The 27,942-nt window shown below is 42.4% G+C and overlaps 1 protein-coding gene and 2 long non-coding RNA genes across 4 annotated transcripts in view; 1 reads left to right on the top strand and 2 right to left on the bottom strand.

The window, feature by feature from the left end:
- Positions 1–27,942, bottom strand: part of LOC310759521 — an 856,102-nt gene that overhangs the window by 487,719 nt on the left and 340,441 nt on the right. The gene's annotated exons all lie outside the window — the stretch shown is intronic.
- On the top strand, positions 1,564–23,170 carry TMX4 (thioredoxin related transmembrane protein 4). The gene is made up of 8 exons (XM_083606725.1): positions 1,564–1,824; positions 8,111–8,226; positions 10,589–10,634; positions 12,427–12,555; positions 15,739–15,784; positions 18,426–18,527; positions 20,822–20,879; positions 21,808–23,170. The coding sequence occupies exons 1-8, from the start codon at positions 1,592–1,594 to the stop codon at positions 22,059–22,061; spliced, it is 984 nt and encodes a 327-aa protein (XP_083462851.1). The 5' UTR covers positions 1,564–1,591; the 3' UTR covers positions 22,062–23,170.
- On the bottom strand, positions 21,787–27,942 carry LOC310759515. Its single transcript, XR_014546365.1, has 2 exons — positions 24,000–27,942; positions 21,787–23,167 (listed from the first exon to the last, which is right to left on the bottom strand). It is a non-coding gene; the product is annotated as an uncharacterized lncRNA (long non-coding RNA).

The raw sequence follows: 27,942 nt of genomic DNA, 5'->3' as shown, positions 1-27,942 counted from the left end.
ATCCAAGCATCTTGGACTGGTTCCAACCGGCGTCAACCAGTTCCAACCAGTCTGAAACGGTTCCAACTGGTCTAGTCTGGATGAAACCGGCTTCAACCGGTTTAAATTGGCCTGGACCGCTTCCAACCGATCTAGACCGGCTGAAACCGGTTCCAACCAGTCTAGACCGGTTCAAACCTGCTTCAACTGGTTCCAACCTGTCTCGACCGGTTCCAACCAGCTTGGACCGGTTCAAACCGGCTTCAACCGGTTCCAGCCGGTCTGGACCGATTCCCACCAGCTTGTACTATAAGCCTTACTGGCACAAAGGTGGAGAAGAAGTCTAGTACCCACTAAGGAAGAATGGCAGTGTAAAATGTTTGAAGACGCCTGCTTCTTGGGAGGAAAGCAATGACAAACCTAGACAGCATCTTAAAAAGCAGAGACATCACCTTGCCAACAAAGGTCCATATAGTAAAAGCCATGGTTTTCCCAGTAGTGATGTATGGAAGTGAGAGCTGGACCATAAAGAAGGCTGATCGCCGAAGAATTGATGCTTTTGAATTATGGTGCTGGAGGAGACTCTTGAGTACTTTGGCCACCTCATGGGAAGAGAAGACTCCCTGGAAAAGACCCTGATGTTGGGAAAGATGGAGGGCACAAGGAGAAGGGGACGACAGAGGACGAGATGGTTGGATAGTGTTCTCGAAGCTACTAACATGAGTTTGAGCAAACTGCGGGAGGCAGTGGAGGACAGAAGTGGTCCATGGGGTCACGAAGAGTCGGACACGACTAAATGACTAAACAACAACAACAACAACAACATGCTGAACCGGCTGTTCTGATGAACAGGATAAGAGAAAACGAAGATGAGGAGGAATATACAAGGAGGAATGGATAATGTTTATTGAATATATTAAGAACCAATATAGACAAATACATAGCTTAGCAGGTCTCGAAGAAATCCAGAAGAGTTGAAATAGATAAGTTTGTAATAGATGACAAATCCAGACACGTAAGAGTTTTTAATAGATGACAAATTGCATTACTGAAAAGATGCGGATTACATGGACTAGCAGAAAAGTAAAGGAACCAGGAAAAGGATGGAAGGAACCAGGAAAAGGATGGAAGGGAAGTCATATGTAGACATCTTGCATTTGGTACGAAGTTGCAAATGGGACACGAGGAGGGAGCTAAAGACGCTCTCTGTTCTTGAAAATGCAAATAAAAACAAATTAGAAGGAAGAAAGCATTGGGTAACAGCACACATGACGCTTCACCAAGGTCACGCAAACGCCGAGACGTCCGGTACCCATTCGCAGCCGACGGGCCTATATACAGCCATGCAAAAAAACATGCCGGGCTAGATCTTCCCTGTTAATTGCGCAGGAGCCTGGTCCTCACAAAGAGAGAGGAGAGGCGCGCTGCTCTTCAAGCCACTCCACCCCCCTCACTCCAAGCTCGTCGCACGAATAGGCACTTCCGCCACTCGCCTCCCCGCACATGGCGGAGGCCGCCCAATGGCAACCGGAAAAGGGGCTGCGTCGCTGCGTCACGGGAGCGCGGAACTCTACGGGGGTTTTTTTTTGGCGGCGGTTTGATTCCTCCCAAGATGGCGGCGGCTTTCCCTCAGTCGCTCGGCTCTCGCCGCAGTCGCTCAGGCTGGGACGGGACGGCGGGAAGGAGAGCGGCGGCGGCGGCCGCTCCGGCCTTGGTGGCGTTGGCGGCCGCCGTCGCAGCCGTCGCCTCGGCTTCGCAGGACCCCGGCGCGGCGGGGCGGCCAGTGAGGGAGCTGAGCGGGTCCAACTGGAGCCTTCTGCTGCAGGGCCAGTGGATGGTCCAATTGTGAGTCGCGGCGGCGTCGCTTGCGGCTCTCCGGGGGCTCTCGGACTACGACTCCCGTCGGCCCCTGCGCAAGCGCGGGCCTCCGGGGCTAGTGGGAGTTGTAGTCCAAAGCTCCCAGGAAGGGCGGGGCGGGGACACCACCAAGCAGGCTGGTCTCAAAATTGCCCAGTATCGCAATGGAGGAAACTGGACCTTGGTGGGTGGCAGTCGGTGGGTTTGGAGGCTCCCTCCCTCTGGCTCCTTTGGGCTTCACCGGGTACATTTTTATTTTTTTTACATTGATTAAATTTATACCTGGAGAAAGGGGAGGGACCCCAGCGGGTCATCTAGTCCAGCCCGCTCCCCTGCCCTATTAAGATGCCGGCCCTAATGTGATTCAAAACCATACCAGACCCTTCTTCTCGAGTTGATTCAGACTCTCTGATTGTCTTCTGCAATACAGTTAAGGTCATTTCCTTTTAGGTGGTGTGGGGGTGCGCAGGAGGCACAAAGGTTCATAGTTTTCTTGATTTGATGCTGGGGGTTAAAACAAGAAAACTATGGAATCCGTCCTGACAAGTCAGCCTGGATAGCTCAGTGGGTTGGAGCGTGGTGCTAATAACGGCAAGGTTGCAGGTTCTGATCCCTGTATGGGATGGCTACATATTCTTGCATTGCAGAGGGTTGGGCTAGATCAGACACATCCAACTCCCAAGAGACTGCAATCTACTCCCAGTACTGTATATAAAAAAATGGCAGTGATCTACCCGTTGTCACTGGAGGGAGGAGGAGTGTGTGTGGGGTGGGGGGGTGGATGGAAGGGGGGATTTTGAGCTTTTTTTGGGGGGGGGAGCCAACTATCGTCAGCAGCAAACTAAAACAGATTGCCCTATTGACGCTACATAGGGACAGAGTGAGGGGGCGGGGCTTTTAATCCCACGTTTGATTAGGATGCCACAGTCGACCAAGATCACTCAGGGATCTACCTGTTGATTGCAGTCAACCGGTTGGACATCGCTGGGCTAGGTGATTCCTTTTCATCCCTTCCAGCTCTACAGTTCTAGGGTTCTAAGAGGTGTCCAACTTAGAATCATAGAATTGGAGAGTTGGAAGGAGGTCCTTTCCACTGTCGAACAGTGTTTACTGTCAGAAAATTATTCCTGATGTTGAATCGGAATCTCCGTTCTTGTAAATCCATGGGTTCAGGCCCTAGCTTCCGGAGCAGGAGAAAGCAAACTTGCTGCATCCTGTATGTGACAGCCCTTTAGATATTAGAAGATGGCTATCCTATCTCATCTCAGACTCCTCTTTTCCAGGGTAAACACAACTAACTCCCTCAAATGTTCCTCACATCCTGCCCTTCTTCCGGGGTTTTTTACGGTGCTTTGTTGGTCGTGTTCTGTTTGCTGGTCACTGATTATCAGGCAACATCACTATCACCTGGTGGCATGGCTTGCGTTTCTTACCTATGCTCCCATCTCAGGGCTGGCCCACTCAGGAGGCCAGGTGAGGTGATGGCCTCAAGACAGCAGCATCCACAGGGACAGCAATTCCCAATTTCAGTCTCACCATCCCACCTGTGTTCCTGATGTAAATCTTCACTCGCTCCTTCTTCCCTGTTGGGGAGGGTGCTCTTTTTGTGGGGATCAATCGTCTCAGGTGCCCAATGTATTAGGCCGGTCCTGCCTATGAATCTTCATGGCATTTAGAGATGTGTACGCCCATGGCTTTTTTTAATTATAAGGATGTCAAATCCCTTCTTAAAGGTAAAGGGACCCCTGACCGTTAGGTCCAGTCGCGGACGACTCTGGGTTGCAGTGCTCATCTCGCTTTATTGGCCGAGAGAGCTGGCATACAGCGTCCGGGTCATGTGGCCAGCATGACTAAGCTGCTTCTGGCAAACCAGAGAGCGCTTGGAAACGCCCTTTACCTTCCTGTCGGAGTGGTACCTATTTATCTACTTGCACTTTGACGTGCTTTCGAACTGCTGGGTTGGCAGGAGCTGGGACCGAGCAACGGGAGCTCACCCTGTCACGGGGATTCAAACTGCTGACCTTCTGAGCAGCAAGTCCTAAGCTCTGTGGTTTAGACCACAGCGCCACCTGCGTCTCCCATAGCTTCTTAGCTACCTAATAATGCGGCACAGCATTTCTCTTGCCTTGGTAGGCTGGTTGGAGGTGTATTGAAAAAGGAGACACCTTTTTAGGAATTTACAGAAGAGCCCCATTGGGTCGGGCCAAAGGTCCAGCTAACCTAGCATCCCTGTTTCCCACTGTGACACCCAGCTGCTTATGGGAAACCCCTAGACATGAAGGAAACAGCGCCCCCCCAATATGCTCCCCAGTCATGAGTATTCAAAGGCATATTCTGCCTCTGCTACTGTGAGTAGAAACCATTGATCTCCACATTCTCTCTCTCTCTTTTTCTTTGCATTTAGGGTGTAACTGTATGTAGAGTTTCTGTAGTCATTCTGCCAACTTTGTAAAGTAAATAACTATATCTCTGTATTGCAGATTAGAGGCTAGATGGAGGAAGAAAGGAGGATCTGCAAATGGCCACTTACTTTCTGAATTCATGGCAGAGATTGCTGCTTTAAGAGATCTGTGCTATAACTGGTCATTGTGTACATCTGACTGGGACAGAGAAGGCTGTCTTAGTTTAGGCCATGCAGGCATAGATAACTGGAAGACTGTCAATCTGCTTACAGCTCCGGTTGATTTAAAAAAAAAATTTAAAAAATTGAATAATAGCAATTCAAGAGAGGGATCCACTACAGTTTAAAAGCAAAAAATATTGTGTGAGAAGCCACTCGTTCAAGAACTTAGCTGTTTTCTAGCAAAGAAATGACAATCACATCTGAAGAAATGTGTTTTATGAGTATAGAGAAGGTATGGCCCCTTTGCGGTTTTCCTGCTTGGATCAGGATCTATAAACGGAATCTAGTTAGACTGCCCAGAGTTATATTTTTGTATAACAGTTTTTAAGGCACTGAAAGTGGCTGTAGTTTGGAATCCAAGTTTGCTGCAGTTGTCCTCTAAATTTGTCTTTATTCCTAAATGGACAGTTCCTAGAAAGTGTGTGTAACACAAACGCTGCTATTAAATAGCAGTAAATCCTTTGGTAAACTTGAACTCATGTTAGTTTACTTTGTGGACAAAGAGGATATTGACAGGCATGTTCTTTAATTATTTATTTTATTATATTATAACAGAATAGTTGGCCTTAAGGGGACATTAACATTGGCCTCTGTCCAGCAGCATATTATCCTGACACTTTCTGCATGGGTAGGGAGCTTCAGATGTTAGCAATTTTGGTGGGATATACACTGAAGAAGAGGAATTTGGAGGTGGGAACTGTCTAATTCAACGAATGTAAAGGAAGAATTGCAAAATGGTGAGGCATAAAAATGTTCAGTGCAACATTAATATCCTTAAGATGAAAGGTTAAAATTGGGAGCACACTATTCTCAAATTCTTTTTCATTCAAAGGAATATTTGCCAAGCTCTTTGGCCAAAAGGTTTCTCAAAGATCAATAACAAAGACATTCTCAGCATTCAGGGTTACAGTCTAAAAGACATGAATTTGCTAGTTCAGCTTGCCTCCCACAATGGTACTCCTACCAAATCACTGTTGCTGCTGTTGATACACAATGGTAACTATGGTTGAAGGTCAATCCAGGCGAGACTGGAGCAATTCATAAGCGTGTGTTCTCACTCACACACTTTCTCAATAGTTTGCTTCAAAGTAGAAACCCTCCTTGCTAGAGCACACAGCATGTACGTCTGCAGCAAAGCATGTTGCAGGTGTGTTTGTGGATGCCACTGATCTATATTCTGGCAGTGTGTAGCTGAGAGCATGCATGCTCTCTCATTTATTTCCCAGGTCTTGTTTCACCTTACCCCACCAGCAGCCCATCATGTATTATCCAGCTGCACATTACTGAGCATATGAGGATTTGGTTGGGCTCATGTCACCCAGCAGCCCACTTGGCCCCAGATACATGTTATATAAACATCAAACATTGAAAAACAAAATATCCTATACAAGCAACAAACAAACCAATAAATCAGTAGAAACTAATAATAATAATAATAGCGCCTGAAACAAGTGTTGACATTTTGGGTCTGGAAGAGAGCCCAGGCTCTGGGTCATCATCATAGAAATAGTCAGTTGTCTTGGATGCCGATACAATGACCTAGAAATAAATTTCCTATCCTTTATTTTCTGGAAATTGCAAGAACTGCATGGGGAGTGTGTGTAGAGGAGGAAGGCAGAGAAAGTTATGTTTCTGTTTGTTTAGTTTAGCTTGTGTAGTTTGCTTACCATATACCTTTCTTCCGTCAAGACAAAGTGGCTTACATTAAAAGATAAAAATACACCAAAACAAGAATTTTAACTATCGTTCTGTTATGTACACTAGATTCAGCCGCAATGGATACAATTAGAATACAGCAACTTAGTTTTAAAAATCCAATAGATAGCTTTTGATATGTGAGAGGCAGCTGCTAATAGTCTGAAGATCGGCAAATAGGGCTTGAAGAGGGAGATTTGCAGTCTTGCTGCCACCAGTGAGATGGCCCTGTTCTTGTGCCTGCCTGCCGGATCTCGTTTTTCAGGCTGGGGAACCTCTGGATGTTGTTAGACTCGATTCCCATCATCCCCAGCCTGGCCAATGGTCAGTGATGACAGGAGATCTGGTCCAGCAACAGCTGGAGGGTCACACATTGCCCCCCCTTTGTGCCAGTCTTATATGAATGGACACCACAGCTGAGCCTAAAAGGCCAGCCAGGTTCATATGGGAATATTTCTGAGGTGGCCTGGTCTAAAGCCATTAAAGGCAAACACCAGGGCTTTGAAACAGGTCAGGAAACAGGGCACAAGATGTTGGACATAACATAATGTTTGCTGACTGGGAACAGCTGTGGACCACAGGTATGAAATTCACGGCATGTAATGCCTTAAGAGAGAATATTATGAAAATGATATACAGGTGGTACATGACACCAGTCAAGCTTGCAAAAATATACCATTTACCCGATAATAAGTGTTGGAAGTGTAAAGAAAATGAAGGTACATTCTTTCACCTTTGGTGGACGTGCCCAAAGATTAAGGCTTTCTGGGAAATGATCTATAATGAAATGAAAAAGGTATTTAAATATACCTTCCTGAAGAAACCAGAGGCCTTTCTCCTGGGCATGGTCGGCCAATTGGTGCCAAAGAAGGACAGAACTTTCTTTATGTATGCTACAACAGCAGCAAGAATACTTATCGCAAAGCATTGGAAGACACAAGATTTACCCACCCGGGAAGAATGGCAGATGAAAGTGATAGACTATATGGAATTGGCGGAAATGACTGGCAGAATCTGAGACCAGGGAGAAGAGTTGGTGGAAGAAGATTGGAAGAAATTTAAAGACTATTTGCAGAAACACTGTAAAATTAATGAATGTTAAAATGATGCAGGATTGAAATGAGATGGCTTTAGTAACAAAGTTAAAAGAATATGTAAAAAAGGATTGATAATTAGATGAAAATATGAAGTTCAATATGTTAAGATATATAATTAAAATAAAAACAAAGAGGGTAAGGATTTGCTGAATTAACTATGTAAACTGGAATACAAAAAAGGGAGGCGTGAGGAGGTCAGGAAAATATGTAAACGAAACTTCATGAAAAGATTGATTTGTTTTTAATTGTGCTTTTTTATTTATCATTTATTTTTTATGTATTTTGTATTTTTCATTTGTATTCTTGTATTTTTCTTATTTCTTGTTTTTTTTCTTTCTTTATTTTGTAACTTTTGTCTGTTTATAAAATCTTAATAAATATCTTTAAAAAAAGAAAAAAAGAAACAGGTCAGGAAACAAATGGGAAATCCATGCAGGTGATACAAGACTGGAGTTGCTTGCTTTCTTGCTTCTAGTGCCAGGAAGCATTTTGTGCCAGGTGGAAGTTTTAGGACTACTTTTAAAGGCAGCAAACATGACAATAACCTACTCTGGAGTAACGTGGCAGAAATATACAGACAGCTCCCAATTTACGCAGGGGTTATGTTCCAAAGCACTGTGTGTTTAAGTGAGATTGTGTATATTTGAAACACCCCACTCCACCTCGTTTTGTGGCGTTTTTGTGATGTTTTCGGGTCACTTCCGGGTTTGGTGTGATGTAGCGCACACATTGGACGTGCCTAAATTGTTCTCTGCCTGTGACTGATATTCCTCAGGGAATTTCCCATTGGTGATACATTGCAGACTTTCCAGATATGGAAATGTGTGCAATCATTAAATCATGTTGTCACTTTCCTTAGCTATGCCCCTTGGTGTCCCGCTTGTCAAGAGATGGAATCGGCATGGGAGGCTTTTGCAGAAAACAGCAAAGACCATGAACTCAGTGTGGGCAAGGTGGATGTCACTCAAGAACCAGGTAAGCCAAAATTATCTTTTTAGTGGGGAACTTTAATACAAATATATTTACATGCTTGTTTTCAATAGGGTATTTCTTATGCATTGTTAATTTATGGAACTGAAAATCCAGCATTTGCTGTCAAATTCTAGATGTTTCTTCTTCAGTCGGTGTGGCAAACCTCTAGCTGCAGACATGGGTTCCCATCTGGCCTGGGAGCATATTTCTTCCAAACCATAGCTGCTTTTTTCGTCATACGTGGGGCCAATAGAATGAATGAATGAAACTTTATTTGCGTCAGCCATCGGCCATAACAAAAGAACACTGCGATATACACAGAACAAAATAAAAAGTCGCTTATATAAAACACAGTTTAGGGTCCTGAATCAGCCGTCAAATAGTGGACCTTATTCTGATTGCTCCAGCTAAAAACCTTGCAACCTTTGCTGTCATCTGTTCCTCTTGATCTGCCAGGAGAAAGGACACTGTGGCAGTGGTTGGGCGACCCAGAATGGACAATAAAAGAGGGGTGGTAATCTCATTCCTCAGGTCTTTGTAAAGAGTGCACGCCAGGAGGGCATGTGCCACTGATTCGGTACTGCCATCTCCGCAGGGACATAAGCATTTTTTCGTGTGGCATCTGTTGGAATCGTCCCTCAAGTACAGCCGAGGGCAATACATTCAGTCATGCGAGGGTAAAAGCGTGTCTATATTTGCCCACCCAGCAGTTCGAAAGCACGTCAAGTGCAAGTAGATAAATAGGTACCGCTCTGGTATGAAGGTAAACGGCGTTTCCGTACGCTGCTCTGGTTCGCCAGAAGCGGCTTAGTCATGCTGGCCACATGACCCGGAAGTTGTACGCCAGCTCCCTCGGCCAATAAAGCGAGATGAGCATCACAACCCCAGAGTCGGCCACGACTGGACCTAATGGTCAGGGGTCCCTTTACCTTTACAGATAGGGTGCCAGAGAATCAAATTGGGAGGATGGTAAATGGTCACACCATGGGCTAAATTTCCTCATTGTGGCCCAGTTGTTCTGACGCTCGATATCATTTAGGCGTTGACAAATTAGACTGGGGCAGATAGAGATGCAACTGCAAATATGCAATCATGAACCTTAAAGGGCACTCTTGAATGTGCAGTGGCAATTGACGCACGGAGAACTTGCACAGGCTTAAATTCACCAGTGATGAATTGATAGGCTGCAACTTTAAGCCTTTCTTGACTTGGCTTTTCTTTTGCAGCCATATTGCAAAGGACAAACTGGTCATCTGGCATCAAAGCAGTGTCAGGTGATTGACAGGTAGGCAGGCCCCAATCCAACTGTCCAAAGTGGCATGCTTCGGTTAGGGGAAGCAGCCAGGTCCCAAACTCTGTACTACGGCATGCATCATTAACTAGACATATTTTAAGTCTGTACTGGAACATTGCTGCTATTGTGGGAATATGATAACTACAAGTTAACTTGAGCGTTTGGCTGGATGAGCTGGAACACGGTGTTCTTTGATGTATTCAATTTGCCCCATATGGCATGAGGTCTGGGAACCCTTTACATAAATTTTCCTTGACCTGAGTTGTGCTACTGCTCATCTGCTCACTTAAAGTTAGCAGTGCTTTTATGCATGCTAACTAGAGGATGTTCAGGGTTTTGCTGGAGGACATCTTAAAAATTATCCGATAAAATGAGGAAATAATTGAATCTGAAGAGTAGGAGTTGTCACCTAATTGTAAGTGAGGTTTGAGGCTTAGGCAAAAATATCAGCATGAATTTCAAGAGAAGCTAAAAGAGTTTTGATTAGCTTTTGTTCTTGCTGGGGGTGCATGTCTTTTGCCTCAACCATACAGGCTGCTGCAGGTAGCTCACAAAACCACATACTGATAACATCTTTGCATTTAATTCAGTGATTGGTTATTCATGCTCCAACTTCACTTGTGGCTCCTCCCTGGGGGATGGTGATTGACATTTTCAGCCATTTCACCACTGCATGTCACTAATGGCTATTAGTTTTTTGTTCCCTTGGTTTATGAGATTTGTTGTTCTGTTTGTTGTAGAGATAAAGCCAGATGTGCAGTAGCTGCAGCTGTAGTACCACCCCTCCTTTGGAAGGCAATTGCTGTCACTCAGTTTAATAGCAATCTGTGTGGCCTGCTTTAAGTCGGCCCATACAAATCTATCATATGCTGATTGACTCTAACCATTGAATTTTTAAAATAAAATGCTTTTGGAGGAAAAATCTTTCTAAAGACAGTTTTCTGTTTAAGTTGCATTATAGTCCGAAGGCTATTCATCAGGAATTAATTTGGTTGGTTATAAGACTGTGTTTAGGAAAGCAAAATAATGTCCTGGAGGGAAACTACTAAAAATACTTTTTTACTTCCTTAGGCGTAAGCGGTCGCTTCTTTGTTACGACACTCCCCACGATTTACCAGTAAGTATCTCATTTCGTTTGTCTGAAAATGGCAATTGTTTGTTATTGGAAGACAGCATCTGTCTGTGCCAGTTTTGGGGGGTTGGGATATTGTGAGGATAAGCAGAACAACAGAGGACATTGAAAAACGTGGGCTAACTGTTGGTGTTCTGGAGAATGTAGCAACTATCTCCTGGTATGCCCCGCGGAGGACCTTAAGGTCCATAAATAACAACACTTTGGAAGCCCCGAGCCCCAAGGAGGTTAGATTGGCCTCAACCAGGGCCAGGGCCTTTTCAGCTCTGGCCCTGGCCTGCTGGAACGCCCTACTGCAGGAGATCAGGGCCCTGCGGGATTTGACACCTTTCCACAGGGCCGGCAAGGTGGAGCTGTTCCGCCTGGCCTTTGGGCTGAACTCAGTCTAACCCCCCCTTATTTATTTATTTATTTTTTGAATGGAACCCCTTATATGGGATTTGTATATAAATTTTCCCTCAGCTCTTTTTGCTGACCCATGTAGGACCAGCATGGATAGTTGGCCCCGGTGAATATTTGACGTTTTCTCCCCTTATGGCTTTGATCTATAGGATACCACTAAAACGAGGCTGCATTTTAAGCTGCATTTTAAACTGTATTCTAACTTATATTTTAATCAACTCTTTTATTTTTAATGTTTTTACTATATTTATATTCAGTGTTAGCCGCCCTGAGCCCGGTTTTGGCCAGGGAGGGCGAGGTATAAATAAAATTATTATTACTATTATTATTATTATTATTATTATTATTATTATTATTATTATTATTTTCTCAGTGGAACTATAGCTGAGGCTCTGAGTGTGTTGGAATTAAAGGTTTTTCAGGTTCAAAGGTGCCCTGTTCTCTCCACAGTTCCTGGCACAGATAAAACAGGAATCCCTTTAAATAAAGTGACTATGGGAAGATGAAGGGACACGGGTGGCGCTGTGGGTTAAACCACAGAGCCTAGGACTTGCTGAACAGAAGGTTGGCGGTTTGAATCCCCACGATGGGGTGAGCTTCTGTTGCTTGGTCCCTGCTCCTGCCAACCTAGCAGTTCGAAAGCACGTCAGAGTGCAAGTAGATAAATAGGTACCGCTCTGGTAGGAAGGTAAATGGCGTTTCCGTGCACTGCTCTGGTTCGCCAGAAGCAGCTTAGTCATGCTGGCCACAGCTGTACGCCGGCTCCCTCGGCCAATAAAGCGAGATGAGCGCCACAACCCCAGAGGTGGCCATGACTGGACCTAATGGTCAGGGGTCCCTTTACCTTAAGTGAAGATGAGGCAACACTGAATTCGCTGTGCTACAGTGAGGAACCACAAATGATTCTCCCTGCAGCAACTTCTATTAACTACAGATGAAGCGATACAATAGTTCCTCCTCCTCCTCATTCTTCGAAAAATAATTTTTATTAAAGATTTTCATGAACTACAAAAGAACATGCAATCTCTCTCTCTCTTTTTTATCAGATTATAAAGTCTTTTGGTTACTTTCAATGTAAGACAATATGATATCCAGAGGTAGGGGGAGAGAGTGGGTGATAAACTTGCACACTATTTCCCTCCCTCGTTTTTCCAACTTGCTATATGTGTGAGGTTTTTATGTCAGCATCATTTGGGTAGGTTCTCTTCTGTACATTGGTTGGTTTACATGGGCAGTGAGGTGTGGCTGTTGGCCTTTGATTGACTGCCGCGAGATTCATTTCCATGTGTGTAAGGGGGGTAACAATAGCGCCTTCTGTTTGTTTTGGTTTTAGGCGCGGCGCCATAATTATACTATTACCTGTTTTTGTTTTCAGCGCAAAAGATGGAGTGTTTCGAAGATACCGTGGCTTGAGGACGCTGGAGGACTTAGAAGCCTATATCCTGGAGAGAAAGTGGGAAGCTGTGGAACCTGTGGCTGGATGGAAGTCCCCCTCATCTATTACGTAATTGCGTTACAGTACCTTGTCTTGTTGAAATTGCATCTTTATATATTTTTGCGGGGGTGGGGGGAGTTGAAAACTAGCTTTAATTAAAAACATGCTGATTTCCAGACCGCCCACAGGCGATTGGGCCGGATCCGGCCCCCGGGCCTTAGTTTGCCTACCCATGGTTTAAATCAGGGGTCAGCAAACTTTTTCAGCAGGGGGCTGGTCCACTGCCCCTCAGACCTTGTGGGGGGCTGGACTATATTTTGAAGGGGAAAAAATAAACGAATTTCTATGCCCCACAAATAACCCAGAGATGCATTTTAAATAAAAGGACACATTCTACTCATGTAAAAACACCAGGTAGCCCCACAAATAACCCAGAGATGCATTTTAAATAAAAGGACACATTCTACTCATGTAAAAACACCAGGTAGCCCCACAAATAACTCAGATATGCATTTTAAATAAAAGGACACATTCTACTCATGTAAAAACACCAGGTAGCACCACAAATAACCCAGATATGCATTTTAAATAAAAGGACACATTTTACTCATGTAAAAACATACTGATTCCCAGACCGTCCGCAGGCCGAATTTAGAAGGTGATTGGGCCGGATCCAACCCCTGGGCCTTAGTTTGCCTACGCATGGTTTAGCTCCTTAACATTTAGGGTGACTTTCTGTGGTGTGTATTTGCCCAGCCCATATCATTGGCTACCACTCACTGGTAGGGAATGTTACAGATAGGTAGCCGTGTTGGTCTGCCATAGTCAAAACAAAAAAATTTTTTTCCTTCCAGTAGCACCTTAAAGACCAACTAAGTTAGTTCTTGGTATGAGCTTTCGTGTGCATGCACACTTCTTCAGATCTGAAGAATTCTTCAGATCTGAAGAAGTGTGCATGCACACGAAAGCTCATACCAAGAACTAACTTAGTTGGTCTTTAAGGTGCTACTGGAAGGAAATTTTTTTTTTTGTTTTGGTAGGGAATGTGCCGCACTTGTGACATCAGAAAAGAGGTAATTGTTCTAGATGTCATGGAATGAGTGATATGAACGTTCAGTTGCTGTTCGGACAGTAGCCATGTGCTTGTAGTAACTAAGTCTATTTATATTATTTTTAATAAATTTATTCATTTGGTTTTTCAAATTAAAGTTTTACAATCAGATATCCAACATACATCATAAAAACAAGATTTCAAAGAATCTCCTGGACTCCCCTCCTCCCCTTTGTGGGTCCTATTGTTAATCATTTCCTCCTGCATCTTTTATTATAATCCAAATCTTTTACATCTCCATTATATCTAAAATTCACTATTAAACTGCAAGTGTTACTCCACTCCTACTATCAATTTCAACTGTTACAATGGTATTTAAGATAAATTATAATTTCCCCCCATTCCTTATTAAAATTTTGGTCTTCCTGATTTCTGATTCTTCCAGTCATTTTTGCCTTTTCGGCATAATCCATCTGCCATTCTTATGTAGTCAGAACTTTTATCTTCTTTCCATCTCTGGGCCAATAACATCCATGCAGCCGTGGTCGCATACATAAATAAATCTTTTCTGCTCCATTGGGATTTTGGCACCTAGAATTCCTAAAAGAAAGCCTTCAGGTTTTTTAGAAAAAGTTATTTTAAACATTTTTTTTCCAATTCATTATATATCATTTCCCAAAATTCTTTTACTACCTTTAAGTGTATTAATATTGAGTAGTGAGACCCAATGTGGATAAAATATGGTGATAAAATGGTAATGATAAAATATGAAGCACAGTAGAGCACAATTGAGTAATGAGGCACGGTTGTTGCAATTTTTATGTAAGAGCTAAGAAACCGGCCGCTTCTCTGTGAAAATCTGTTTAACTCTTTCCGCGAAACTGTCATAGGAAGGTAAGAACCTTCTGCAGTGATCTATGAACTATTACATACAGTCAAATGACTTGTTCTAGTCTTCAGAGCACATCACTATCCAGCCATCTTGTCCTCTGTCATCCCCTTCTCCTTGTGCCCTCAATCTTTCCCAACATCAGGGTCTTTTCCAGGGAGTCTTCTCTTCTCATGAGGTGGCCAAAGTATTGGAGTCCCAGCTTCAGGATCTGTCCTTCCAGTGAGCACTCAGGGCTGATTTCCTTAAGAATGTATAGGTTTGATCTTCTTGCAGTCCATGGGACTCTCAAGAGTCTCCTCCAGCACCATAATTCAAAAGCATCAATTCTTCGGCGATCAGCCTTCTTTATGGTCCAGCTCTCACTTCCATACATCACTACTGGGAAAACCATAGCTTTAACTATTCGGACCTTTGTCGGCAAGGTGATGTCTCTGCTTTTTAAGATGCTGTCTAGGTTTGCCATTGCTTTTCTCCCAAGAAAAGAAAATGAACCTGAGGGGCTCATCTTCCAGCGTCATAACTTTTATATGCCTGTTGTTTTTGTCCATGGAGTTTTCTTGGCAGGGATACTGGAGTGGCTTTCCGGTTCCTCCTCCAGGTGGATCACGTTTGGTCAAAACTCTCCACTATGACCTGTCCATCTTGGGTGCCCTGCTCGGCATAGTTCATTGCTTCTCTGAGTTATTCAAGCCCCTTCGCCACGGCAAGGCAGTGATCCATGAAGGGGCCCTACATCTTATAATCAAATCAAATCAAATTTTATTAAACGGTCACAGACCAGATTAACTCGTACAGCTAGTCAGCAAAGCATAACACCGGAAAAAACAAAGGACAATTTCAACACAGATTAGGCCATAACAGCAATTTAAAATTAGACAGCATAAATAAAATTAAGTATTTGCCTTCGCCTGCATATTGGCATTGGAAAGCTCTTGTTTCCTGCGCCTAATAGCGGCTACACAGAATTTGGCAACATTGATCGTAATTTCAGGAACCTTATCTTCTACCAAGGCTCTCATATGTTGGAGTTCTGGTTCATTTTTAAGCTTTTGTAGAACTGGGGCAATAAAGGTCAGGCGTAGATCCTCGTAGTAACTACAGTGCAGCAATACATGCAGACTTTACATCTTATAATGGTCAAAACATATAATTTCTGTCATTATCCCCTACTACACTATTAAATTATGGTGTAGATGGTCAAAGATTAGTGCAGATCAAGAAGGATGTGACATAGAACATGCAAGAATACTTAATGTGTCGTGCTTTATCCATTGACATTGGTATAAACCAGATATTTGTTCTTTATTAGGATGCATGGAATGGCAGGACTCTTCCATTTATCTGCATGGATCAGGGTGAGTAAATGTTCCCCAATTAATTCTATATCATAAGTAGCTTGCACAATGCATTGTCAATGGCATTGTCATGGAACTAATGGTATAACCCCATACTTAATGCTAATGAAATGTGAGGTTAGCTCTGTATCCCATGGAGAAGCCTTTGTACTTTTCAGAACTCAGTTCATACACTGTTGGCTGATTTACTTTATTTCAGCTATATAGTAAATTTCAAAACGGTGGTGGGTTATCATATCAGAACGTCTATACTCTGGTAATTGAACACTAGCTGTTGGAATGGGAAATTTATGAGGCTGTCACAAGCAAACCCTTGGAAACGACTCATATTTACCATATTGCATGCTTAAATTCTAGTCACCAGAATATGCTGCAAGAGGCTTTTTTTTTAAAAAAAGCAAGGAGTACAATTTCCACTGTGATAATTACAGTGTGCAGTGACATTAACTATTTTGTAACTGGCTTTAATTTTTTACCAAACTGCATTTATTTTCATAATTTATATCATGACCTTCAGTGTAAGTTTAGGTTCCCAGGGGGGCTAACAGTGCTGTAAGAAACAATCACGGGGTGTCGTGGCTAGTCCTGACATAGTTAGGTTTTAGGTGGAAATTAAAGGCATGCCTGTTTTTCCAGGCTCTTGGTAGATAACGTAGACAAGAATTTACTGCAGAGATTGTTGTTTATCTTTTGCTGTTTTAGCTGCTAGTTGAGTTGCTATTTTTTAAAAAAATATGATTGCTGTATTACATTTTATCATGTTGCACTCTGAGAAAGGAAGCCTGGGGTGTTGATGTTGTTGATGACAATGCTGCAAAAAAATAGAAAATAAACTATGCAAATTAACACAGCAGCTGTCCATCAAGATAGAGTAGCTTAGGTGTTATTATTTACCATACTTTGCCGTGTATGACTAGGTGTTTTTTTTACTAAAAAAAAAATGTTTAGAAGGGGGGGTAGTCTTATACATGGGGGCAATCTCCCCCCATTTTCTTAATTTTGAGTCCCCCAAAATAGGGGGCGTCTTATATATGGGGGTGTGTTATACACGGAAAAATACGGTAAGTTAAAAAATGTGGGTATAGCCAGTTATGTCAATCCACGAGTGGAAAAAAAATGCCTTTCCTCTCCTGTCCTCTCCTTCCAGCCCTGCCCTTGTAACCCCTCCACAGATTTGGGAGAATAAAGGGAAGTCTTGTTACACAAGTAGGTTTCAGCACAGGCTGTCTGCTAATGTGAGCCATCCTTAAAGCCTGGGCAGCAGAGATGTGTTAAGTCTGTATGATAACAATAGTAAAATTTATATCTGAGCAGCATGGACTTGGACTGCATGGTTTTGCTAGACCTGCTAACTGTACTTCCACACACAATGTGTGTTTTACTGCATGTTGTTGTTGTTTAGTTCTTTACTCATGTCCGACTCTTCGTGACCCCATGAATCAGAGCACGCCAGGCACTCCTGTCTTCCACTGCCTCCTGGGGTTTAAATTTAGAATTCTTTGTACTATTAAAGTTGTAACGGAAAACATGGTCATAATTCCCCCCGCCCCTGCAGGCAGAAATGCTTGTTCAGATGACTTACTTGTGATAGATAGCTGTTTTTGTGAAAAAAGTCTTGCCATCCATCCAAAACGTAATATGGGAAATATCAGTAAATATGTATGGTTTCTATTCTTATCTGTGGAATATAAACCATGTGACATTTTTAGACAGACCCGAAGGCAAGATTGCATGGCATGAAATTATAATTATAAGTGCAGACCTTGTCACTGCTTTCTGAGAGGGTGTTCATCCAGAGAAATCTATCATTACATCATTCTGGCCTGCCTACAGTCAGATTAATTTTCTGGCAAATTGTAACTGTGATGGCGCTTGCATGCAAATTCAGGGTTTAGATCGGCTTGTTTTCCAGTTGGTGTTGAACAGTTGGACCATAGTACAACAGGTGAGGTGTAAGGAAGCATTTTATCTATAAGCTGCACATTTGTATATTGACTGAGATGATGAATACTAACACCAGCTATATTGATACTATTCTGTTTCCTGGTGTCTGTGAGATAGCATTTTTGACCATTTAAACCGCTTTAAGTTAGAGAGAATGTGGAATTCTACAAATGTGTTCTATAACCACATGAATTGCTACTTCAGATTGTTTCTTAGGATGGAGATGGTCAGCTTGATATTGATTGATATTAATTGTTAATGATGAATTGGGGGGAATGAAGTCCTCAGGGATTACTTAAAAAATCAAAAAGCCTCGTTAGGGAGACAAAAGACTAAAGACCCAGAAGAAAAAAAGAATAGATTTGCATATAATCTGAGTCCCAATTTGTATTTCTGGTCTAAAAGAACTGGTTTTCCAGTCTGTCTTCTGGTGCAAAGTATATAGGCTTTTCATCACAGAAATGCCAAAATGACATTGCTTTGCAGTCATCCTAGCAAATATTAGTTTTCGATGGATGTTCAGACTGTGTGCAACTCATTTGAAACTGCTTCAGATTAGTAAGAATTTGTTTTCTCTTTGGGTTAGTGACTAAGGATTTTTTTGAAAGTAAAGACGATCAATTGATCTGTCTGAATGTCATGTCCGGTACTAAAATCCCACTTTTATTTTAAGCTGTTTTTCTGTCTCTTTTTATAGCAAATCCACAACTACTTAACAGTCACTCTTGGAATTCACGTTTGGGGTTCTTATGCAGTCTTCATATTGGCCACTTTATTGATTGGTCTAATCCTGGGCTTGGTAAGATTTTTTAATATATATTATTAAACAGAATTGTAGGCAGTCTTTACTGTAGATAATATAGCAGTCACATCAGCCTGGAAGTTTGTAGTGGGCTTAGCCATTTGTGATTTTTAAGTGTTAAGTTTCACCTTCTATCCTACCATTCAAATAAGAATTGTGGAAGATACGTGAGGTCTAGAATACTGACACTTTACTAGAGAGGAAGAAGAGATCCTCAGTTCATTAGGGGAGTAAGAGAAAGGCCGATTCCAGAACAAGGAAAGATACAGGCTTGAGACAGTTTTGACGCACTTTCCCTATGTGCTGTCCCTGAAATAAACTCCAGGCTAGAACACCTTAAATTGACATCTAACAACTGAATCCTGTGTTCGTTTTTTCCCCCTTCAAAAACGAGTCAGACTATCTCCCAAATAAGCATGCATAGGATTGCAAATTATTCAGCCTACCATTTTAAAGCAAAGTGTAGCCCTTCAGGAGATAGTTCAAGGCGGGCTTGGGCACCCTCCAGCTTGCAGGCCAAGTTGGGTACAGCGGGGGTCAGTTTGGCCCATGAGGCCATTTCCCCTAAGCCAGGCCCACCTGCCCCACACCTGAAGTCATATGTGACATTGGGTGGGGCAACGAAAGATGTGGCTGCAAAGGAACAGTAAGGAGTGTGCACTCATTGTTCCTTGGTGAGTAGCGCTTGCTGACAGTGCTGAAGAGCTGATTGGTGCCCCACTAGGATTGACTGTACTGCCACATTCCTACTTAAAAACTCCCTAGGGCAGTTTGCTCTTGATGCCAGTCAGATGCTTGCCTCTAAATGCTACACATGAGCAAGGGACAAACACACTGAGAGCCATACCCTCTGCATTGCTCTGTCTGCCATCTGATCAGGGACGCGGGTGGCGCTGTGGTCTAGACCACTGAGCCTCTTGGGCTCGCTGATCAGAAGGTCGGCGGTTCAAATCCCTGAAATGGGGTGAGCTCCTGTTGCTCTGTCCCTGTTCCTGCCAATCTAGCAGTTCGAAAGCACGCCATTGCAAGTAGATAAATAGGTACCGCTGCGGCGGGAAGGTAAACGGCATTTCCGTGCAGTCTGGTTTCTGTCATGGTGTTCCGTTGCGCCAGAAGCGGTTTAGTCATGCTGGCCACATGACCCGGAAAGCTGCCTATGGACAAACGCTGGCTCCCTCGGCCTGAAAGCGAGACGAGCGCCACAACTCCATAGTCGCCTTTGTCTAGACCAGGCTTCCTCAACCTCAGCCCTCCAGATGTTTTGAGACTACAATTCCCATCATCCCTGACCACTGGTCCTGCTAGCTAGGGATCATGGGAGTTGTAGGCCGAAAACATCTGGAAGGCTGAGGTTGAGGAAACCTGGGCTAGACTTAACCGTCCAGGGGTCCTTTACCTTTTTACTTTAACTTTGCCTGCCATCTTCCATGAGGTTGAGGGCGAAGTTGGAAGGAGACAGCCTACTCCGCCTGTGGAAACTTTTTCTACACCATTTAGACCCCTGAACTCCTCAGGGTTCTCAACTGTGTGAGTAGTCTGCAGGAATTGATTTGTGAGTTGCACATTAAAATAAGTCATTCCACTTACTATGAATCATTTCTCCTTATTTCCTGTGGTCCTTGTCATACGTACCTGATTTAATGTCATGTTGCTTCATTCCTGTAAAAACCCCGCTTTTCCTCTCTAGAGGATACCATAAAATGCTTTCACAAATGTTAATGTTCTTCTTCTGTTGCAGACGTAAGGTGTATGAAGGCTAAAATTGGTTGATCTTTTGCATTTTTAATATGTGGGGATTTGGGTAAGCTTGGTTTGTATCTAATTTTTGCTGATGCACCTGGAGTTGTTAAAACCCAGCAAAAAAGGGAACAATTTAAGGGGAACGCTTTAGATCGCCTCCTGTTGCATGCAAAAGGGTGGAGCTCATGTGAGCCTAGGGCTCATCATGGCTCATTCTTGTAACACTTGCAATTTGATGGAAGCTTGTTCAAACAGAGCATGCCAATCTGTATGCAGTTGAAAATGTCATGCTCATTAGGATAAGCAACAGCACAGTATAATGTGCATAATTGTCAGTTGTGTTCATGGTTTTCCCCAGCAGCTGAATAAAATTAAATTACAAGTGTGCTAAAGATACAGCCATTGCACCTCTGTGGATATGTAGCGCTGAGATACAGGTGAATGGTAAAACCCCAACAACTTCTTAAAGAATAGCATTCAGACGTGAAGAAACCTGGTTCTGGCTGGAGAGCTTGTGGGTTGTCTTTGTAATACCTTTTCCTTTCCTTCAGATACTGGTTCTACTTACAGACTGCATTTTCCCACCTAGGTCCGAATTGGAAGATTCTGGTAAGTATGTAATAAAACACTAAGCTCAGTGTACAATTTTGTGAGGCAAACTGCATCATTAATGAAAGGTAGATAACCTAAAATGTAATGTTTTCAGCTGTTCATGTAAAGTGATCAGATTTCTGTATACAAGTGTTAAAGGAGTTGACACGGCCAGTTTTTGATATGAAGGTTTGAATAGTACTTGAATTGTGGGATACCAGTTAATTATATTAAGCAAGTGACATTGGGCCTGTGAAGAGATGAGTCCTTTTCCAAATTGGTACGATGTTTTTCAAGTACCGTAAGCGGCATGAGAACAGCTATTGGGCTGGTGACACTGGAAATGTGTAATGGGTCTTTCTAACCAAGTATGAAGAAGTGTGTGCATTTATAAAAATTGAGTGTAGTTGAAGGTAAATAGTTTGCTTGGGCAATTGGGATATTCAAGATCTGTAGCACATTAATATTCTGTATTTAAAAAAGACATTATTGTAATGTCAACTGTGATCCATAAAGAATGATATCAAAGGAATGCATTGCCAAATAGGTTTGCTGAAGACTGCAGCCTTACTTTCAACTGGGGGGAAATACTGGATGGCTGGTAGAAGAGGAACAGGCAAAATCAGGGACTTAAAGCATTTCCACTTGCAAAGGAGGATGAATAACTTGCATTGAGCGTGTGAATGAGTATCTGCGTGTGGGAGAGATATTAGAAGGGTAGTGGTCTGGCCCTTTTAGGTAATGCCAAGTTGCAAGGTGATGCAGTTAACATCTAATTCCATTAGCAAATACATGGCACGTGTGGTCTGCTTCTTCACAGCAAGCATAAGAAGAATCTCAGAATATAGGAGAGCCACCAGATGGAGGCTGTTGAAGATTTTAAGTTTAACAGCAACTTTAACATAATGTAAATCAGTTTTTCCCCCTCAATTCTTCCTGCCAACAGACTTGGTGGACCGCAGTGATGATAAAACAGAGGAGCAACAGGAGACAGCAGAGCATATAGCTGAAGAACCAGTTGCAGAAAAAGGTTTGTCTGATGGAGAAGATGAGGAAGATGAGTCTCAGGGAAACTCTTCGGAGGACTCTGCAGTTGAAGGATCTGAGACTGAAAATGACTCTGAGCACCATGCATCTGACAAAGTGGAGCAAAGCTCTCTAAGGCAACGTAAAAACCAGGTGGAGGCTGATGGACTATAGTGCAATTAGCTGTGTATGTACTTTTATCTGGACCAAAGAAGCATCGGGGACCATCCTTGATTGCAGCTGAAGCCAAACACTTGACCTGTAAACTGTTAACAGTTAAATCCATGCTTTGTGTCGGAAGGCTGCTTGCTGTCATTGTCTTTAGGGCCAGTAATTTCTGGAAGATACATTTTTAATGTTCAGATTGAAGCCATGACAATCACGTAACTTTGATTTTGTACTAGGTGCAGGGGTGGTGTCGATGAGAGGCGTTAACTTTTGGCTAGGATGACATAGGCAAGGCACACTGCACACAGATATAATTTTTGTGTTTCAGTATTATGTGCTTACAGATTTTAGTTAATCTAAGGCATGCTTTGGTCTTTGTTGGCACAAGCTAGTCAGCCATGGAATTCAAAGCTTTCTGTAAAAACCCTATAGTAGTTCCTTGTTAGATATAAGGCAGCTTCCATTATTATCAGTGAAGAATTCACTTGCATATACATGCAGTGCACCATTATTTTTGAAGTGGTTAAATGCATAGATTGCATATAAGAACACATCGGAGGTGCTTACCGTATTTTTCTCTGTATAAGACGAGGATTTTGTATTAAGAAATTATGTTAAAAATTTGGGGTTGTCTTATACACGGATAGTGCAGAGTGGGGCTGGGCGATTGGTTGCAGTCGCGAGCAGGAGATTGTCAGAAGCTATTGGGCGATTGATTTGTGGGTGTGTCAAGGGCTGTTGTTGATTGGCTGCCCCTGCGTCAATTGGGTGGGCTATTGGCGGCTTTTGCGTCACTTTTGATTTTAATTGTTTTTGAGTCGGGTGAGCGTTTTTCGGCAACCTCACCCCAAAAAAGCTCAACAGCTGTCGGCAATCCCCCCCAAAAGCTCAACAACTCTACAACTCTTGACAATCTCCCCCCATTTTCTTAATTTTGAGTCCCCCAAAACAGGGGGTATGTTATACACAGAAAAATATGTTACTTGCAGTTGCCTGGTGTACATCTGCAACATGTAAACAGCACAGCTCCCAGTGCAACTAATAGTGTAAGTTTATAAACCTACAAATTTTATCTTGGATGTGCTGACTTGTCTCGAAAAAGCATTTTAAAACTACAGTGGTGCCTCGCAAGACGAAATTAATTCGTTCCGTGAATTTTTTCGTCTAGCGAATTTTTCGTCTTGCGAAGCACGAAATCCCATAGGAATGCATTGAAAATCAATGCGTTCCTATGGTCAAAAAAAGTCCAAACAAAGCCAAATTTGGTACAACAAGAGTTTATTAAGTGCTCTTTAAAGTCACACATACTGTAAAGAGCATTTCAAAATTCAAACCTAGAAATTTTTTTAAAAAACAGCAGAGTGGCCCAATGGTCACAGAAAATCATAAAAATGCAGGGGGGAAAACACAAGCTTCCAGATTCTTGCAAACCCCTCCCCAACTGTTCCCCCAGCCACCAGCACACAGAAATTCAAATCCAGAAATTTTTTAAAAAAACAGCAGAGTGCCCCAATGGTCACAAAAAATCATAAAAATGCAGGAAAAAAACACACAAGCTTCCAGATTCTTGCAAACCCCTCCCCAACACCAAGTCCTTGAATTCCAAACACCCCAACCCAAAATCCAAACCCCCCCCCAAAAAGTTTTAAAAGCTTAACTTACCAAATGGCTGCAAAAGGAGTTTTGGAAAAGCTTCAAAAATCACCAAAGTCTTTAAAAACCTCAAAAAAGGCTACTATGTACACTGCGTTCTATGAGTTGCTCCTCGAAGTCAAGTCGCAACTGTATTAATGGTGTTAAGAAAAAGGAAACAAACTTGCAAGACGTTTTCGTCTTGCGAAGCAAGCCCATAGGGAAATTCGTCTTGCGAAGCAGCTCAAAAAACGGAAAACCCTTTCGTCTAGCGAGTTTTCTGTCTTGCGAGGCATTCGTCTTGCGGGGCACCACTGTATGAACTATCTGTTTCTTGTTGTTAGTGTATCAGGCTTCCATATGGGTTGCCCAAACACTTGTCTGTAAGGTGAACTCGCTTCCTAGTTCTCTGACCATAGATGAGGCTCTCCAGGTTACTCAATGTGGCTTTGATTATGTTGATACCTAAAATGCATTCCAGCACAAGGAAGATTCAGAATTAAAAAAACATTGCTTAGTTTAAAAGAATGGATGATACCTGAAGTGACTTGCAGATGATCACTTATTCCTGATGACCAAAATACTCATTTGATTTAAAAAGGTTTAGATTGCAGCAACTGCTTAAACGTAATGCTGTCTGAAAGAAATATCCGTAATGGTTTCAGTTGATTTATTTAACGAACAGCGGTTTGTTTCTAAGTGTTTAAGAATGTTTACTGACTTCATACATCCCATATATTGATCAGTGTAGTATAGCTGTGTAAATATAGCTTCAGTGTAGCAGCTTCAGTGCAATGCATTGGAGTGAATTCAGCTTACAGGGTGAAACAAAAGCAATTTAGTGGCAGCATAATTGGATGGCTAGGCTAAGAGAATAAGGAATGCAGAGCAGAGAATGAAGGGCAGCTAATTGCTGGATATGATCAGCTGACATGGCAAGAGATCGTTCTGTTACGCCAAGGGTGGCTAACCTGTGGCTCTCAGGATATTATTGGACTACAACTCCCATCTTACCTATAGGAGCTGACGGGAGTTGGACTCCAGGCAACGTATGGCGGTCCACAGGTTAACTACCTCTCTAGTAACTAAATGGTAGGTTTAAACTAACAGTAACAAGCATACATAGTGTCACAATGCCCACCCTGTGGCTCTTGCCAATAGAGCACCTTGAATTAAAGTCCTTCATTGCACTAAATCAGGAGCGGGGAACATGTGGACCTCCTTGCTGTGTTGGTCAGACCAGAGCTATTACCTGTAGCCAGCACAGCCTCAGGGATGATGAGATTTGCAGCCCAGCCCATCTTGAGTTCCAAAGGCCAACCATGTGTGTATTAAGCTATGGCATCTTCAGAAACCCTGTGCTGTGTCAGTTCAAAATATGCTGAGGTCAAAATTCTAGTTGCATCTTGACAGCATTGCTCAAATCCAAGTTGTCCTGAACATAAGCCAGATTGACTCAAGTGCATAAAATACATTAAGTTTTAAAACTACTATGTGCTGGGTAAATTGCTAGAATTGCTTTAATGTGCACATTTAACGTATAGCAAAAATATTGATAATCTGAGATTATGCGACCAGAAAAGCTTAACAGAACCAATTAAAATGATGTGTAATTGAGAAGCCTAAATTTAAACGTCTTGGGAATGGTTCAGTTGTGCACCAAGTGCACTTTTCATGCAATTAAAGAAAAAGCAAAAGAAATAACATGGTCACGCTTCTCGATTTGATTCTGAAACCATCCTAGCACAATGCCTTAGCCGTGTAGCCAAGCTTATTTTTCAGGTACATGAGAAAAGGATTAAAGCATTAGAAGTTGACCTCTCCATGTTCCCATGAAAGACAGCTAGACCATAGCTAATTGACTGTTGTTGCATTGTTACAGGTAGAGTCTCTCATAATTACAATCTCAACTAAGTATGTATGTGCAGCATTTTATTATTTAATAGCATTTCCATGTTTCAGAAGGTCACTTCATGCACATAATTTCTAAATAAGTGTAGTTTATCTAAAAACGCAAAGCAATACTGGCATTTTTTGGTTAGGCACTCTCGGGAGAAAGTACACCAAGCTTGCAATTCTAGGCATGCGTATTGGGAGGTAAACTCTGTTGAATTCAGTGAGACTTAGTTCCAAGTAAACTGGTTTGGAATTAAATTATCATGGTCTCTTAACAAGACAATCATCAATGCTGTACAGTGGTACCTTGGTTCTCAAACTTAATCCATTCCGGAAGTCTGTTCCAAAACCCAAGCGTTCCAATACCAAGGCATGCTTTCCCATAGAAAGTATTAAAAGCAACCCCTAAAACAGCAATTTAACATGAATTTTGCTATCTAACGAGACCATTGATCCATAAAATGAAAGCAATAATCAATGTAAAAGGTAAAGGGACCCCGACCATTAGGTCCAGTCGTGACCAACTCTGGGGTTGCGCACTCATCTCGCTCTATAGGCCGAGGGAGCCGGCGTTTGTCCGCAGACAGCCTCCAGGTCATGTGGTCAGCATGACTAAGCCGCTTCTGGCGAACCAGAGCAGCGCACGGAAACGCCGTTTACCTTCCTGCCAGAGCGGTACCTATTTATCTACTTGCACTTTGACATGCTTTTGAACTGCTAGGTTGGCAGGAGCAGGGACCGAACAATGGGAGCTCACCCCGTCACGGGGATTCGAACTGCCGACCTTCTGATCGGCAAGTCCTAGGCTCTGTGGTTTAACCCACAGCGCCACCTGCGTCCCTAATAATCAATGTACTGTACTATAAAATAAAAAAAGACAGCATTATAGATGATAAAAATTAAAATTAAGTTTTTTCCTTACCTGTACTGATGATAGTCATTGTTTGGATGGGGGGCTTTTATCCATTTCCGTAGTCACACGGTCAATCAGTAGCTGAACTGGGTTCCACACAGTCACAAAAAAATATTAACTGAAAAAGCCTCAAAAACAAAAACACAAAATAAATAGCAAAAACAAAAGTGCCAGACTTAATCCGTTCTGGAAGTCCGTTTGACTTCTGAAATGTCCGAAAACCAAGGCACAGCTTCTGATTGGTGCCGGTGCCCCGGAAACAATAGCCGACAGCCACATTGGATGTTCGGCTTCCGAAAAACATCCCAATACCGGAATACTTCGGGGGTTTTGGCGTTTGGGAACCAAGGCATTTGAGAACCAAGGTACCACTGTATATTTGTCATACTTAGGATTCATCGTCATGTTGCAGTATTATATATGGAATTGGCACTTTAGAACTCTATTGATCAGGTTTTCCAACTCTGCTGGCTTATCCTAGAAAGTTTGCTATAGGGATGCAGATACGGGGTAGGGGGAGAATTGCTTAAGTTAGTTTAGGACACAGATATCCCGAAGGATGCTATTGAAGTACCCTTTTTCAACATGTGCAAAAATGAAGTGTTGAAACCGATGGTCACTTAAACTACTATGTATAAATAAATGCACTATGGTAAAAGGGTTGCATCAGGGTTTTAACGTGCATGGATGCCAAGTTTTCAGTAAATAGAGGGATTAATTGGTATTGGGCCAAGCAAATGAATCTCAAGTTTAAATCAAATCATTCTGAATAAAGGCAATATTATTTTTGTGCTTCTGATTGTTTAGTCGAAACGGTTAGTTTAGTTTGACATGATTTTTATGCAAAAATATATATACTAAAAATGTTACTGTTTATTTCTTTACTCGCTATATAAAAAATATTTATTACATGTCCTGTGTCCATGTAATTTAATGGTGTTAAAAACATCACATCATTTCTATATATTAATATTCCATCCTTCAGGTTCCTGGTTGATGCTGACCAAAATGTATTGTGATGTAGATAGCATTTAGTTCTATTGATGAGAATGTCTTGATTTTTTTAACCACAATGTCGTTTTCCCTAGCAACTCTAAAACAATCTGCTCTACTTACAAAGCCTCAATTGCACACTTGAAGTGAGTTTGTTTTCTTGTGCCCTGAAAATGCCAGGTGGAAAACCTAGGACCAATATGTCTACACTGCAGACTTTGCTATTTACCTTTAAATTGGTGCTACTGTTGAATATGCAATCTATTTTCTCTGTAGCTTTGAAGGTCAATGGAAATGGTTCTCTTTCAGTCATTTCGTGAAATAAAGGTGGGTGTGAAGGACTTGCTGTACTTCTCAGAATCAAAAGTTAAAGTTTATTGCAACAAGATTCTACTAGGGATGCACAGCACAAGCTCTTGAAGAGGGGAGCCGTGTTAAAGCTGAACCTGACTT

This window comes from Podarcis filfolensis (assembly GCF_964270895.1).
Source record: "Podarcis filfolensis genome assembly, chromosome: 3".
NCBI classification, from domain to species: domain Eukaryota; kingdom Metazoa; phylum Chordata; class Lepidosauria; order Squamata; family Lacertidae; genus Podarcis; species Podarcis filfolensis.
Note: the sequence above shows the minus strand (reverse complement) of the source record. Positions and strands in the feature narration are given on the sequence as shown.

Excerpts from the sequence above, each read along its gene's own strand:
- TMX4 (XM_083606725.1), top strand. The coding sequence starts at position 1,592 with ATGGCGGCGGCTTTCCCTCAGTCGCTCGGCTCTCGCCGCAGTCGCTCA. Across the intron at positions 8,227-10,588 it reads GGATGTCACTCAAGAACCAG|GCGTAAGCGGTCGCTTCTTT; the intron begins GTAAGCCAAAAT and ends TTACTTCCTTAG. Across the intron at positions 15,785-18,425 it reads ATTTATCTGCATGGATCAGG|CAAATCCACAACTACTTAAC; the intron begins GTGAGTAAATGT and ends CTCTTTTTATAG.